Source organism: Pyrgilauda ruficollis, unplaced genomic scaffold (genome assembly GCF_017590135.1).
Source record: "Pyrgilauda ruficollis isolate IOZ18807 unplaced genomic scaffold, ASM1759013v1 scaffold348, whole genome shotgun sequence".
In the NCBI taxonomy this organism is placed as follows: domain Eukaryota; kingdom Metazoa; phylum Chordata; class Aves; order Passeriformes; family Passeridae; genus Pyrgilauda; species Pyrgilauda ruficollis.
The window spans coordinates 76,076-90,940 of NW_024524912.1; the positions used below are offsets into that span (position 1 = coordinate 76,076).

At 62.9% G+C, this 14,865-nt stretch overlaps 3 protein-coding genes across 3 annotated transcripts in view; 2 read left to right on the plus strand and 1 right to left on the minus strand.

Annotated features, from left to right (window-relative positions):
- The window catches only part of LOC121357726, a 3,621-nt gene extending 3,480 nt beyond the window's left edge, over window positions 1-141 (plus strand). Inside the window, exon 3 of the mRNA XM_041475271.1 lies at window positions 132-141. Within this exon, the coding sequence (XP_041331205.1) occupies window positions 132-141 (10 nt within the window). The remainder of the gene's footprint in view (window positions 1-131) is intronic.
- A 6-nt stretch (window positions 142-147) lies between these two features.
- On the plus strand, window positions 148-5,980 carry IKBKG (inhibitor of nuclear factor kappa B kinase regulatory subunit gamma). Its single transcript, XM_041475272.1, has 8 exons — window positions 148-656; window positions 1,657-1,759; window positions 2,765-2,874; window positions 3,580-3,720; window positions 4,715-4,811; window positions 5,106-5,147; window positions 5,300-5,399; window positions 5,491-5,980. Exons 1-8 carry the CDS (start codon window positions 346-348, stop codon window positions 5,607-5,609), a joined length of 1,023 nt encoding a protein of 340 aa, XP_041331206.1. The 5' UTR covers window positions 148-345; the 3' UTR covers window positions 5,610-5,980.
- Window positions 5,981-5,988: 8 nt separating this feature from the next.
- The window catches only part of LOC121357729 (selenide, water dikinase 2-like), a gene marked incomplete at its 3' end in the record, with an annotated part of 9,403 nt that continues 526 nt past the window's right edge, over window positions 5,989-14,865 (minus strand). The window contains exons 2-8 of the mRNA XM_041475273.1: window positions 14,453-14,556; window positions 13,149-13,256; window positions 12,160-12,314; window positions 10,547-10,637; window positions 10,224-10,323; window positions 9,028-9,240; window positions 5,989-6,011 (exon numbers count right to left, since the gene is read on the minus strand). Coding sequence (XP_041331207.1) covers window positions 5,989-6,011; window positions 9,028-9,240; window positions 10,224-10,323; window positions 10,547-10,637; window positions 12,160-12,314; window positions 13,149-13,256; window positions 14,453-14,556 — 794 coding nt within the window. The remainder of the gene's footprint in view (window positions 6,012-9,027; window positions 9,241-10,223; window positions 10,324-10,546; window positions 10,638-12,159; window positions 12,315-13,148; window positions 13,257-14,452; window positions 14,557-14,865) is intronic.

Genomic DNA, 14,865 nt, shown 5'->3' on the forward strand with positions numbered 1-14,865 from the left:
CCTGTGTCACTGCACGCAGTCCCTGCTGATGTCCCCAATGTCCCCTGTCAGGGGCCCTGTGTCACTGCACGCAGTCCCTGCTGATGTCCCCAATGTCCCCTGTCCCAGGGGCCCTGTGTCATTGCACGCAGTCCCTGCTGATGTCCCCAATGTCCCCTGTCCCAGGGGCCCTGTGTCACTGCACGCAGTCGCTGCGGCAGCGCCTGGACGAGCTGCGCCTGCTGCAGCTGCAGCGCCGGGGGGAGCGGGAGCTGCTGCGGGGCCGCTGGGGCCAGGCCCGGGAGCTGGTGCTGCACCTGCGGGGACAGCGCGGGGACAGCCACGGGGACAGCCACGGGGACAGCCATGGTGACAGCAACGGGGACAGCAACAGGGAGAGCAACGGGGACAGCAACAGGGAGAGCAACGGGGACAGCCCTGAGGACACCACCGACACCCCCGGGGATGACAGGGATGCCAAGGACACCCCCAGGGACATCAGGGACATCCCTGGGGACGTCAGGGACACCCCTGAGGACACCAAGAACACCTCCGGGGACATCAGGGACACCCTCAGGGACATCAAGGACGCCCCCGGGGACATCGGGGACACGCTTAGGGACACTCTCAGGGACACTGGGGACATCTGCAGGAGCACCCCTGACACCAGCACCAAGGTATGTGTGGTCCTCCGCACTGTGTCCCCCGCTCCGTGTCCCCTCTGTCCCCCCCGTGTCCCCCCACCCCTCCCACTGCACCCACCATGTCCCCTTTGTGTCCCCCAATGTCCTCCCTGCTCCCCCCAGTGTCCCCTCCCTGGCCCCCCAGCCCCCCCGGACCATCCCCCCTGTCCCCCCTCTCCCCTGGGGACTCTCCGATGTCCCCCCTGTCCCCTGGGGACTCCCCGATGTCCCCAAGCCCCCCTGATCCCCCCTCGTGTCCCCCCAGCTCCGAGGAGCAGCTGAGGCAGCGCTTGGCAGAGGCTGAGAACGGGGACAGCAACAACAATGGGGACACCTGGGGACAATGGGGACCCCTGGGCACAGTCTGGGGGCACTTTGGGGACAGTCTGGGGGTGCTTTGGGGGCACTTTTTGACCACTCTGGGGACACCTGGCAACAGTCTGGGGACACTTGGGGGCAATCTGAGGGAACTTGGGGACAGTCTGGGGGTACTTGGGGACACTTGGGGATATCTGGGGACACTTGGGGCCACTTTTTGACCACTCTGGGGACACTTGGGGGCACTTTGGGACACCTTGGAGTACTTTGGGGACACTTTGGAGTCACTTCAGGGGCACTTTGGGGACAGTTGGGACATTTTGGGTCACTTGGAGACACTTGGGGACATTTGAGGACACACTGGGGACACCTGAGGGCTCTTGGGGACACTTTGGGGACCCCCCCAGATGGGTGGTGGCCACAGCTGAGGGGGGCTGGGGGTGTTGGGGACACTCGGGGGACACTCCCCAGACTGGTGACACTGCCAGCATGTGTGGGGAAGGTTTGGTGACCCTTGGTGACATTGGGGACAGGCTGGTGGCACTGCGGGCGCACATGGGCAGGGTTTGGTGACACCAGTGACCCTTGGTGACACTGTCCCCAGGCTGGTGGCCCTGCATGCCCGCGTGGGGTGGGTTTGGTGCCATTTGGTGACATTGGTGACATTTGGTGACAGGCTGGTGGCCCTGCGTGCCCGGGTGGCCGTGGCCGAGCTCCGGGCTCAGGACGTTTCCTGCGCGGCCGAGCTGCAGCTGCAGGGACTGCGGCGCCAGCTGGAGGTACTGGGGGACCTGGGGACACTTTGGAGTCACTTCAGGGGCACTTTGGGGACAGTTGGGACATTTTGGGTCACTTGGAGACACTTGGGGACATTTGAGGACACACTGGGGACACCTGAGGGCTCTTGGGGACACTTTGGGGACCCCCCCAGATGGGTGGTGGCCACAGCTGAGGGGGGCTGGGGGTGTTGGGGACACTCGGGGGACACTCCCCAGACTGGTGACACTGCCAGCATGTGTGGGGAAGGTTTGGTGACCCTTGGTGACATTGGGGACAGGCTGGTGGCACTGCGGGCGCACATGGGCAGGGTTTGGTGACACCAGTGACCCTTGGTGACACTGTCCCCAGGCTGGTGGCCCTGCATGCCCGCGTGGGGTGGGTTTGGTGCCATTTGGTGACATTGGTGACATTTGGTGACAGGCTGGTGGCCCTGCGTGCCCGGGTGGCCGTGGCCGAGCTCCGGGCTCAGGACGTTTCCCGCGCGGCCGAGCTGCAGCTGCAGGGACTGCGGCGCCAGCTGGAGGTACCGGGGGATCTGGGGACACCTGGGGACACCTGGGGACAGCCCTGGGGAAAGAGGGACACCTGGGACAGGGGACACCTGGGGACATGGGGACAGCCCTGGGGACATGGGAACACCTGGGGCAGGAGAGACCTGGGGACATGGGGACAGCCCTGGGGACATGGGAACACCTGGGGCAGGAGAGACCTGGGGACATGGGGACAGCCCTGGGGAAAGGGGGGCACCTGGGACAAGGGACACCTGGGGACATGGGGACAGCTGGGGACGCAGGGACAGCTGGAGGTACCAGGGGGACATGGGGACAGCTGGGAACACTGGGGACACCTGGGGATAGCCCTGGGGACACTGGGGAAAGGTGGGAACACAACACACCTGCGGATAGCCAGGGACATGCAGAGGGTGACAGTGTCCCTGTCCCTGTCCCCAGCAGGACAAGGCCCAGGTGCCAGCAGGGTGACAGTGTCCCTGTCCCTGTCCCCAGCAGGACAAGGCCCAGGTGCAGGCCCAGGTGACGTCGCTGCTGGGGGAGCTCCGGGAGAGCCAAAATCGCCTGGAGAGGAGCCGGGCGGAGAGGGAGCACCTGGAGCGCAGGTGGGGACATGGGGACACCTGGGGGGACATGGGGACACCTGGGGGTCAGGGACTGTCCCCAAGGGGAGGGGACACCACAGCAGAGCTGGGCAGAGCGGGAGCACCCAGAGCGCGGGGGGGGTGACACCAGTGCAGGTGACACCTGTGCAGGTGACATCGGGTGACACTGGGTTGTCACAGGGCTCAAGGGATGCTGGGTGGTGCCACCAGCTCAAGGAGGTGACATTGGGTGACACTGGGTGACACACAGAGCCCACAGGGATGCCGGGCAGTGCCACCAGTTTGAGGAGGTGGCAGGGGGTGGCACAGGGTGACAGTGGGGTGACACGGTGGCACTGTCCCAGGGCCCATGGGGACACTGAGCGGTGCCAGCAGCTGGAGGAGGTGACAGGGGGTGGCACAGGGTGACAGTGGGGTGTCCCTGTGTCGCAGGGCCCACGGTGACACCGAGCGGTGCCAGCAGCTGGGGGAGGTGGCACAGAGTGACAGTGGGTGACAGTGGGTGACAATGGGTGTCCCTGTGTCGCAAGGCCCGCAATGACGCTGAGTGGTGCCAGCAGCTGCGGGAGGTGGCACAGGGTGACAGTGGGTGACAATGGGGTGTCCCTGTGTCGCAAGGCCCGCAATGACGCTGAGTGGTGCCAGCAGCTGCGGGAGGTGGCACAGGGTGACAGTGGGTGACAATGGGGTGTCCCTGTGCCGCAGGGCCCACGGTGACGCCGAGCGGTGCCAGCAGCTGGAGGAGGTGGCCCAGGGCCACCAGGTGCAGCTGGACCAGCTCCGGCTGCAGGTGACCAACCTGGAAACCGCCCTGAGGGTGGAGCGGCGCGGGGCCACCGAGGAGAAGTGAGTGACAACGGGGACATGGGGACATGGGGAGGAGGGAGTGACAACGGGGATGTGGAGGGGGACATGGGTGGGGTGGCACCTGGGGACACCCACTGTTGTCCCCAGTGTCCCCTCACTGTCCCCAGTGTCCCAGGTGGGAGTTGGTGGCACTCAAGGCCACCTGTCCCAGTGAGGGGACACAGGGGAGGGAGTGACACTCTCAATGTCCTCAGTGTCCCCAAGGCAGAAGCCACCTGTCCCTGATGATGTCTCCCCAATGTGCCTGATGATGTCCCCAGTGTCCCCTTGCTGTCCCCAATGTCCCCAGTGATGTTCTCAATGTCCCCAATGTCCCCTTTCTTGTCCCCAGGTGGAAGTTGGTGCAGCTGCACCTGTCCCCTCAATGTCCCCAATGTCCCCAGTCAGTGTCCCCAATCAATGTCCCCAATGTCCCCATTCAATGCCTCCAATCAACATCTCCAATGTCCCTGCAATGTCCCCAGTCGATGTCCCCAATGTCCCCAGTCGATGTCCCCAGTGTCCCCAGTCAATGTTCTCGATGTCCCCAATGTCCCCAGTTAGTCCCTCAGACAGTCCCCAGTCACTGTCCCCAATGTGCCAGGCAGAAGCTGGTGCAGCTGCAGGCTGCTTGTCCCCACTGTCCCCAGTCACTGTCCCCAGTGTCCCCACTGTCCCCAGTCACTGTCCCCAATGTCCCTAATGTCCCCAGTCACTGTCCCCAGTGTCCCCAGTGTCCCAGGAGAAAGCTAGTGCAGCTGCAGGCCGCCTGTCCCCAATGTCCTCAGTCACTGTCCCCAGTGTCCCCAATCACTGTCCCCCATGTCCCCAATGTCCCCAGGAGGAAGCTGGTGCAGCTGCAGGCCACCTGTCCCCAATGTCCCCAGTGTCCCCAGTGTCCCCAGTGTCCCCAGTCATTGTCCCCAGTGTCCCCAATGTCCCCAATGTCCCCAGTCAATGTCCCCAATGTCCCCAATGTCCCCACTGTCCCCAGGAGGAAGCTGGTGCAGCTGCAGGCCGCCTACCATCACCTGTTCCAGGAGTACGACGCCCACATCAAGGCCAGCCTGGAGGGGGACAAACGGAGCCAGGTGAGGGACAGGGGACACCTGGGGACACCTGGGGACACAGAGGGTCACGTTCCCTCCCCTGGGGACCCCAGGGCAGCCCCTTGTCCCCTGTTCCATTTCCTCTTGAGGACACCTGGAATGTCCCTGTGGTGGTTCAGGTGCCCTCAGGTGAGTCCCCAGGTGACAGTGCCACCCCCCAGGTGGCACAGGTACCCCCCAGGTGTCATTTTAGTGCCCCAGATGACACAGGAGCGTGCAGGTGGGTGCTGGAGGTGACACAGGTGACATCCCCAAGGTGTCACTGTCCCCCTGCAGGTGACCCAGGAGCAGCTGAGTCTGCACTTGTGGGCCAGGGGGTGACAGAAGTGTCCCTCAGGTGACTCCCAGGTGACACAGGAGCAGCTCCGTGCGGCTGAGGCTGCGCTGGGGGTGCAGTGGGGGTGACTGGGCGAAGCGGCGCTGGGGAGCGCGGGAGCGGAGCCGAGCGGGGACCCCCGGGAGCCCCAAAATCCCCCCAACCCCCCCCAAATTCCCCATTTCCCAGGGCCCGTCTGGAGGAGATGCGGAACCGCCACTCGGAGCCGGCCCCGGCCCCGGCCCCAGCGGGGGGTGAGTACAGAGGGGGGGCCCAGGACCCCCAAATCCCCCGTGGAGGGGAGGGGCAGGGCCTGACCGTGCCCCTCCCCCTGTCCCCCCGCAGGTTTTGGGGGGCTCCTGCCGCCCCCCGAGGAGGGGCCCGACCTGTGCTGCCCCAAGTGCCAGTACAAGGCTCCGGACATGGACACGCTGCAGATCCACGTCATGGACTGCATCAAGTGAGGGGGGCCCAAAACCCCCCCAGCACCCCAAAAACAGCCCCAGGGCACCCCAGAATCACCCCCAGGGGCACCCCAAAACTCCCAGGAGCCTCAACCCAGGGGGGACCCCAAAAACCCCCAGATAATCCTCTGGGAATCCCCTCTCTGGATCTACGGCAGGGATTGGATCAGGTGTGGGGGGAGCACCCCAAAATCACCCCCAGGACCCCCCCAAACCCCCCTAGAGCCTCAGCCTGGGGTTTTGGGGCTTGGGAACCCCAAATATTCCTCTGGGAATCTCCTCTCTGGATCCACGGCAGGGATTGGATCATTTTGGGGGGGGGCACCTCAAAACCCCCTCATGGAACCCCAAAATCCTCCCAGGGAACCCCAAAACCGTGGGGCAGCACCACCAGCAGCCCCCCTGGGAAAGAACGGGGGTGTCACCCCAAAAACACCCCAAACACATCCCAAACACTCCCCAAAAACAGCCCCAAACCAGCCCAAACACACCTCAAAAACACCCAAGAACCATCCCCAAAACACCCCAGAACTCCGGGCACCCCAAAACCCCGGCAACCCAAAACCACCCCAGAATACCTCAAAACACCCCAGAACACCCCAAAACCCCGGGCACCCTGAAACCTGGGCACCCCAAAACCGTGGGCACCCCAAAACCCCGGGTGGGGAAATGTGGCTTGAGGGGAAATTTTCATCCAAAACGGGGAGTTTGGGGATCTCTCCCGCCATTTTTGGGGAATTACCCTCTGATTTTGGGATCCCTCCCTCCGTTTTTGGGGTCCTTCCCACCAATTTTGGCATCCCTCCCCCCATTTTTGGCATCCCTCCCCTCATTTTTGGGATCCCTCCCTCCATTTTTGGAGGTCGCTCTGTTTTTGGGATCCTTCCCCCCCCCATCCCCCCTTTTCCCCTCCCCTTTCCCGTTTTTGGGCTTTTTCTCCCCATTTCCAGGGTCCTGCTGCCAGAGCTGATCCAATGTGCCCCCATTCCCCCCCTTATCGGAGCCCTCCACAATTTTAGGGTCCCTTTTTCTCCCCATTTCCAGGGTCCTGTGCCCCCACTCCCCCCCTTATCGGAGCCCTCCACAATTTTAGGGTCCCTTATCCTGTTTTTAATGTTCCTTATCCCGTTCTTGGGGTCCCCACCCCATTTTTAGTGTCCTTTATCCTGTTTCTGGGCTTCCCTATCCCGTTTTTGGGATCCTCTATCCCATTTTTCGGATCTCTTATCCCATTTTTAGCACCCCTAATTCCATTTCTGAGGTCTCTTATCCCATTTTCAGGGTCCCTTATCCCGTTTTGGGGGTCTCTTATCCCATTTTTAACACCCCAAGTTCCATTTTTGGGGTATTTTAGCCCGTTTCCAGGTTCCTGTCACCGCGTACAGCGCCCCCTGCTGGCCCACTCAATCCACCTCCCCCAATTTTCAGCGCCCCTTTTCCCACTTTTGGAATCCCTCACCCCATTTTCAGCGTCCCCCACCCCAATTTTTGTGCCCCTTTTCCCATTTCCAGGGTCCCCAGCCTCATTTTTAGGTACCCCCACCATTTTTGAACTCCTCCCTGACCCCTTTTTTATGGCTCCTGCCACTGCACACACTGCCCCCTGCTGGCCGGGAGGACCCATCGTTCCCTTTATTCCCACCCCCCTCAATTTTGGGGTCCCTTTTCCCATTTTCAGGGTCCCCCACCCGCTTTTTGGTGCCCCTTCTCCCATTTCTGGGGTTCCCAGCCCCATTTTCAGTGCTCCTCTCCCCATTTTTGGCATTTTTCTTCCCATTTCTGAGGGCCGTGCCACGCTGCACAGCACCCCCTGCTGGCCGGGATGACCCAGTGTCCCCTCACATCGACCCCGCCATTTTCGGGCTCCCCAACCCCATTCCCAGAACCCCCAACCCCATTCCCAGAACCCCCAGTCCCATTCCCAGAGGCCCCAGTCCCACTCCCAGAGCCCCTGTTCCCATTTTCGAGCTCACCAATCCCATTCCCAGTGCCCCTGTTGCCATTCCAGGCTCCCCAATCCCATTTTCAGTCCCCAATCCCATTCCCAGTGCCCCCTACCCCATTTTCGGGGTACTCAATCCCATTTTCAGAGTTCCCAATCCAATTTTCAGGGCCCTCAGTCCCATTCCCAGCACCCCTTTTCCCATCCTTTTCCCATTTTCAGGGTCCCCCACCCGCTTTTTGGTGCCCCTTCTCCCATTTCTGGGGTTCCCAATCCCATTTTCAGTGCTCCTCTCCCCATTTTTCTTCCCATTTCTGAGGGCCGTGCCACGCTGCACAGCACCCCCTGCTGGCCGGGATGACCCAGTGTCCCCTCACATCGACCCCGCCATTTTCGGGCTCCCCAACCCCATTCCCAGAACCCCCAACCCCATTCCCAGAACCCCCAGTCCCATTCCCAGAGGCCCCAGTCCCACTCCCAAAGCCCCTGTTCCCATTTTCGGGCTCACCAATCCCATTCCCAGTGCCCCTGTTGCCATTCCAGGCTCCCCAATCCCATTTTCAGAGTCCCCAATCCCATTCCCAGTGCCCCTTACCCCATTTTCGGGGTACTCAATCCCATTTTCAGAGTTCCCAATCCCATTCCCAGTGCCCCCCACCCCATTTTCAGGGTACTCAATCCCATTTTCAGAGTTCCCAATCCAATTTTCAGGGCCCTCAGTCCCATTCCCAGCACCCCTTTTCCCATTTTCGGGCTCCCCAGTCCCATTTTCAGAGTCCCTAATCCCATTTCCAGAGCACTTTTTCCCATTTTCAGGGTCCCCAGTGCCATTCCCAGTGCCCCCAGTCCCATTTTCAGGGTCCCCAGTCCCATTTTTGGGGTCTCCAATCCCATTCCCAGTATCTCAAATCCCGTTTTTGGGGTTTCTAATCTCGTTTTGGGGCCATACTTGATGTCTTGGGGGCAGTGCCCTGCAGCAGCCCCCAATCCCATTTTTAGGGTCCCCAGTCCCATTTTTGGGGCCTCCAATCCCATTCGCAGTGCCCCCAGTCCCATTTTTGGGGTCTCCAATCCCGTTTTTGGGGTTCCCCTGACTGTACCCTAGGTCTCAGGGGCAGTGCCCTGCAGCAGTGCCCCAGTCCCATACCCAGTGCCCCCAGTCCCGTTTTTGGTGTCCCCAGTCCCATTTTTGGGGTTCCCCTGGCCACACCCAAGATCTCGGGGGTGGTGCCCTGCAGCAGCCCCCAGTGCCATTCCCAGTGCCCCCAGTCCCATTTTTGGGGTCCCCAATCCCGTTTTTGGGGTTCCCAATCCCGTTTTTGAGGTTCCCCTGGCCGTACCCGAGGTCTCGGGGGCGGTGCCCTGCAGCAGTGCCCCGTAGCACTGCCCCCAATGCCATTCCCAGTGTCCCCAATCCCATTCCCAGTGTCCCCAGTCCCATTTTTGGGGTCCCCAGTCCCGTTTTTGGGGCCGTACCCGAGGTCTCGGGGGCGGTGCCCTGCAGCAGCCCCCCGCGGCCCCCGCAGGCCCGGCTGACGGCGGCCATGCAGGCGATGATGGGCAGGTTGTGGATGACGAAGGCCACGTCCAGGCGCTGCTGCGCCGCCAGTGCCCGTGCGTGCCCCAGCACCCCGAAACCCGTCACGTCGGTGGCCGCGTGCGCCCCGAAGGCTCGCATCAGCCCTGCCGCTGGGGACAGCAGGGGACACCTCAGGGGACAGGGACAGCAGGGGACAGGGACAGCTGAGGGGACAGGGACAGCTCAGGGGACAGGGACGGCTCAGGGGACAGGGACGGCTCAGGGGACAGGGACACCTCAAAGAACATGGACACCTCAGGGGACAGGGACAGCTCGGGGGACAGGGACAGCTCAGGGGACAGGGACATCTCAGGGGGACAGGGACAGCTCAGGGGACAGGAACAGCAGGGGACAGGGACACCTCAGGGGACAGGGACACCTCAAAGGACAGGGACAGCTCAGGGGACAGGGACACCTCAGGGGACAGGGACGCCTCAGGGGACAGGTACAGCTCAGGGGACAGGGAGAGCTCAGGGGACAGGGACACCTCAGGGGACAGCCCCCTGCCACTGGAGACAGGGACAGGGACAGGGACAGCTCAGCAAGGACAGTGCCACCTCACACAGCCCCCTACCACTGGGTGGCACAGAGAGCTCAGGGGACAGTGCCACCTCAGGGGGCAGGGACAGCTCAGGAGGCAGTGTCACCTCACACAGCCCCCTGCCATGGCAGGGGAACAGTGCCAGCTCAGGGGACATTGTCACCTCAGGGGAGGCAGTGTCACCTCAGGGAGGGACACCGTGTCACCTCACATGGACCCCGTGGTGGGGGAACACCGTGTCACCTCACACAGCCACCCCCAGTGTGGGGACACTCAAGGGGGGCTTTGGGGACACCCAGCCTGGCCTAGGAACACCCTGCAGTGGCTTTAGGGACTCCCCCGGTGGCTTTGTGTTCCCTGCAGTGGCTCAGGGGATCCCTGGGGTGGCTCTGGGGACATCTGGAGTGGCTTTGGCCAACCCTAGGGTGGCTTAGGGGACATCTTGGGTGGCTTTAGGAACCCCCTGATCACTTAGGGGCCTATGGCCACCCCAGGATGGCTCTGGGGACCCCCTGAGTCCCGTGGGTGGCCCTTGTCCCCAGGGTCACGCACCGGTGCGGTTCAGGGTGGCCATGCTGGCCACGGCCTCCTGGTAGGCCAGCTCCACCTCCTCGCGTGTCACCACCAGCTTGATCTTGTTCCAGCGCTCGGGCTGCGGGGACAGGGGTGGGACAGCGTCAGGGACACCTTGGGGACAGCCCCGCCGCGCTCAGGGTCCCTTTGGGGACACTGGGGGGGCTTTGGGGTGCCACTGGGGACATCTCAGGTGGATTTCAGTCCCGTTGTGGCTCCTCTGGGGACACCTGGGTGTCCCAGACCCGTCTGAGGTCCCCTGTCCCTTGTGGCCCCGCCCAGGTGCCCGCGGTGTCACTCACCATGTCCAGCCACTGGTGGGCGGTGACAGCCATGTGTGTCCCCAGGGGCTTGGTCAGCACCAGCACGTCCCCAGGCACGGCGCTGTCCGGCCTGGCCGGGGCTGGGGTCAGCATGGGACACGCCCCGGCCCATGTCCCCAAACCCCGCCCCATCTCCCAAGCCATGCCTGTCACTCAAATGAAAAGCCCACCTGATTGACAGCAATGGCACCACCCTGTCCCCAAGCCCCACCCACCACTCATGAGAATCTCACTTGATTGACACATGGCCATGACCACACCCCCTCCCAAGCCCCACCCACCACTCCAATCATGGCTTTCATTGGCAGCACTGACCCTGCCCCAGGCCCTGCTCCTCCCACTCAGAAATGATCGACAGGAGACAGTGGCTCCTCCCACCACAGCAATGATTGACAGGTGACAGTGGTCCCACCCCCACACAAATGATTGACAGGTGGCAGTGGTCCCTCCCACCACACCAATGATCAACAGGTGACAGTGGTCCCACTCCCACATCAATGATTGACATATGGCAGTGGCTCCTCCTACCATGCCAATGATTGACAGGTGACAGTGGCCCCTCCCACCACACCAGTGATTGACAGGTGGCAATGGCCCCACCCATCACACCAGTGATTGGCAGGTGGCAGTGGCCCTGCCCATCACACACATGATGAACTCGCTGGATTGGCAGACGGCGGTGGCCACGCCCCCCACGATGACCCAGGGGTTGAGCACGGTCTGTCCCCCTGTCACCGACGTCCCCCCGTCCTCGGCCGCGTCCCGGAAGCCCTGGATGATCAGCGGCATCACCTTGTCCCTCTCCTGGGGGGACACCACCGGCCCTGTCACCTCCCAGTGCCCTCTCACCCCCCCAGTGTCCCTGTCACCCCCAGGTCACTGTCACTTTCTCAGTATCCCTGTCACCCCCCCAGTATCCCTGTCACCCCCAGGTCACTGTCACTCTCTCAGTGTCCCTGTCACCCCCCCAGTGTCCCTGTCACCCCCAGGTCACTGTCACTTTCTCAGTATCCCCATGTCCCCAAACCCCGCCCCATCTCCCAAGCCATGCCTGTCACTCAAATGAAAAGCCCACCTGATTGACAGCAATGGCACCACCCTGTCCCCAAGCCCCACCCACCACTCATGAGAATCTCACTTGATTGACACATGGCCATGACCACACCCCCTCCCAAGCCCCACCCACCACTCCAATCATGGCTTTCATTGGCAGCACTGACCCTGCCCCAGGCCCTGCTCCTCCCACTCAGAAATGATCGACAGGAGACAGTGGCTCCTCCCACCACAGCAATGATTGACAGGTGACAGTGGTCCCACCCCCACACAAATGATTGACAGGTGGCAGTGGTCCCTCCCACCACACCAATGATCAACAGGTGACAGTGGTCCCACTCCCACATCAATGATTGACATATGGCAGTGGCTCCTCCTACCATGCCAATGATTGACAGGTGACAGTGGCCCCTCCCACCACACCAGTGATTGACAGGTGGCAATGGCCCCACCCATCACACCAGTGATTGGCAGGTGGCAGTGGCCCTGCCCATCACACCAGTGATTGGCAGGTGGCAGTGGCCCCGCCCATGGCTCACATGATGAACTCGCTGGATTGGCAGACGGCGGTGGCCACGCCCCCCACGATGACCCAGGGGTTGAGCACGGTCTGTCCCCCTGTCACCGACGTCCCCCCGTCCTCGGCCGCGTCCCGGAAGCCCTGGATGATCAGCGGCATCACCTTGTCCCTCTCCTGGGGGGACACCACCGGCCCTGTCACCTCCCAGTGCCCTCTCACCCCCCCAGTGTCCCATCACCCCTGTGTCACTGTCACCTCCCAGTGCCCTCTCACCCCCCCAGTGTCCCTGTCACCCCCAGGTCACTGTCACTTTCTCAGTATCCCTGTCACCCCCCCAGTATCCCTGTCACCCCCAGGTCACTGTCACTCTCTCAGTGTCCCTGTCACCCCCCCAGTGTCCCTGTCACCCCCCAATGTCCCTGTCATCCCCCCAGTGTCCCTGTGACTCACTCCTGCCCCCTCAACACACCTGGTCCCCCCCCCAGTATCCCTGGCACCCCCAGGTCACTGTCACTCTCTCAGTGTCCCTGTCACCCCCCCAGTGTCCCTGTCACCCCCCAATGTCCCTGTCATCCCCCCAGTGTCCCTGTGACTCACTCCTGCCCCCTCAACACACCTGTCACACTCATCCCTGCCACCCCCCTGTCCCCTGTCCCCAGAGTCACTGCGAGCCCCCTCCCCTGTCAGTGTCACTGCCACGTGCCCCCCATGACCCAGTGTCCCTGTGCTGCCTGTTGTCACTGTCACCCCAGCACAGTGACCTTGTGTCCCCTCCAGTCTGTCCCTGTCACCACTCTGCCCCTGCCACACACCTGTCCTACCTCGTCTCCCTGTCACCACCCTGCCATCCCCACGTACCTGTCTGTGTCCCCCCATGTCTGCTGTCCCCACACTGTCCCCACCATGTCCCTGTGTCCCCCCCATGTCCCCGTCACCTCCTCTCTCAGCAGCACCAGGACATTGTCACACCCAGGCAGTGTCCCTGTGTCCCCCCCGTGTCCCTGTCACCTCCTCGCTCATGCGCTGGCTGACGCTGAGCAGCATCAGGACATTGTCACACTCTGTCACCCCCATGGCGTACAGGTCACTCAGGACGTTGGCACAGGCGATGCGGCCCTGCAAAGGGGGAGGGGTCTGGGGGGTCTGGGACAGGAGTGGGGGGCCCAAAATGGGATTTGGAGGGGGTCCAGGACAGGATTGGGGGACCCTGATGGTGTTTGGGTGGGCCCAAAGTGGAATTGGAGGAGGGGTCCAAGGTGGAGTTTGGGGGCCTTGGGATCAAATCTGTGGGGTCCAAAGGGGATTTGGGGTCCCCAGGGAGGATTTGGGGTGCCCAGGGTCAGATTTGGGGGTCCTTGGGGGAATTTGGGGTCCCCAGGGGGGATTTAGGGTCCCCAGGGTGGTATTTGGAGGCTCCCAGGGGGGATTTGGGGCGTCCAGGGTGGGACTGGGGGCTCCCCAGGGGGGATTTTGGGTCCCCAAGTGAGATTTGGAGGCCCCCAGGTGGGATTTGGGGTCCCCAGGGGGAATTGGGGTGCCCAGGATGGGACTGGGGGGGGCTCTCCAGGGGGATTTGGGGTCCTCAGGGTGGGATCTGGGGTCCTCAGGGTGGGATTTGGGGTACCCAGGATGGGATTTGGAGGCTCCCAGGGAGGATTTGGGGTGCCCAGGGTGGGATTTGGGGTCCCCAGGGAGGATTTGGGGTGCCCAGGGTGGGACTGGGGGGTCTCCAGGGGGGATTTGGGGAAGCCCAAGTTGGGGTTTAGGGAGCCTGGCACAGAACTGGGGGGGTCACAAGAGGATTTTGGGGACCCTCGGGAGGATTTGGGGGGCCCAGGAGAGGGCTAAAGGATATTGGGGGGGTTTTTGGGGGCCAAGGAGGGCTTGGGGGACCCAGGAATATGAGTGGGGAAGCTACAAGGAGATTTGGGGTTCCCAGGGGGGATTTGGGGGTCTGCAGATGGAATTTGGGGGGCCTGAAAGGATTTGGAATGCTCAGGGTGGGGTTTGGGGGCTCCAGGGTAGAACTGGGAGACCCCAATTGGGTCTGGGAAGGGGCCCAGGAAGGTTTGGGGGTCCCAGGAGGGAGGAAGAGGCTCAGGGGGGAATTGGGGGGACCCCTGGAGGGATTTGGGGTTTCCCAAGACTCCTGATAGGATCTGGGGGGTCCCCAGGGCTGATTTTGGGATGCAAAGGGGTATTTGTGGGGTCCCAGGGAGGTTCTGGGGGGCAGAGGGTATTTCTGGGGTCCCAGGGGGTGATTTTGGCATCCCAGCGGGGGTTTTGGGGTGCAGGGGGTATTTTTGGGGTACCATCATGTAGGGGTCATCGATGATGGGGTAGAAGAAGTCGGTGGTCTGCACCAGCGAGAGCCCCCCGTGCCGCAGCGGGATCACACACGAGTCCAGCCCGATGCCTGCGGGCACCGAGGGGGCACCGAGGGATCAGGGGGGCACCAGGGGGGCACCGAGAGCTCAGGGGGGCACCGAGCCCATCCCTGGGGCACCGAGCCCCTCATGGGGGACACAACGGGGGCACCGAGCCCATCACGGGAGGCACAAGGGGGGCACCGAGCCCACCAGGGAGGCACGAGGGGGGCACCGAGCCCGTCATGGCAGCACAGCCCCCGCCGGGCGTGGGGGACCCAGGCTCGGGACAGACCCGGATGGGGAGGGGAACGCGGATCCGGGCGGGAGGGGGAACCGGATCCGCGGGGGCCCCTCCC

Excerpts from the sequence above, each read along its gene's own strand:
- IKBKG (XM_041475272.1), top strand. The coding sequence starts at position 346 with ATGGTGACAGCAACGGGGACAGCAACAGGGAGAGCAACGGGGACAGCA. Across the intron at positions 2,875-3,579 it reads AGGGAGCACCTGGAGCGCAG|GGCCCACGGTGACGCCGAGC; the intron begins GTGGGGACATGG and ends CCTGTGCCGCAG. Across the intron at positions 5,400-5,490 it reads GGCCCCGGCCCCAGCGGGGG|GTTTTGGGGGGCTCCTGCCG; the intron begins GTGAGTACAGAG and ends GTCCCCCCGCAG.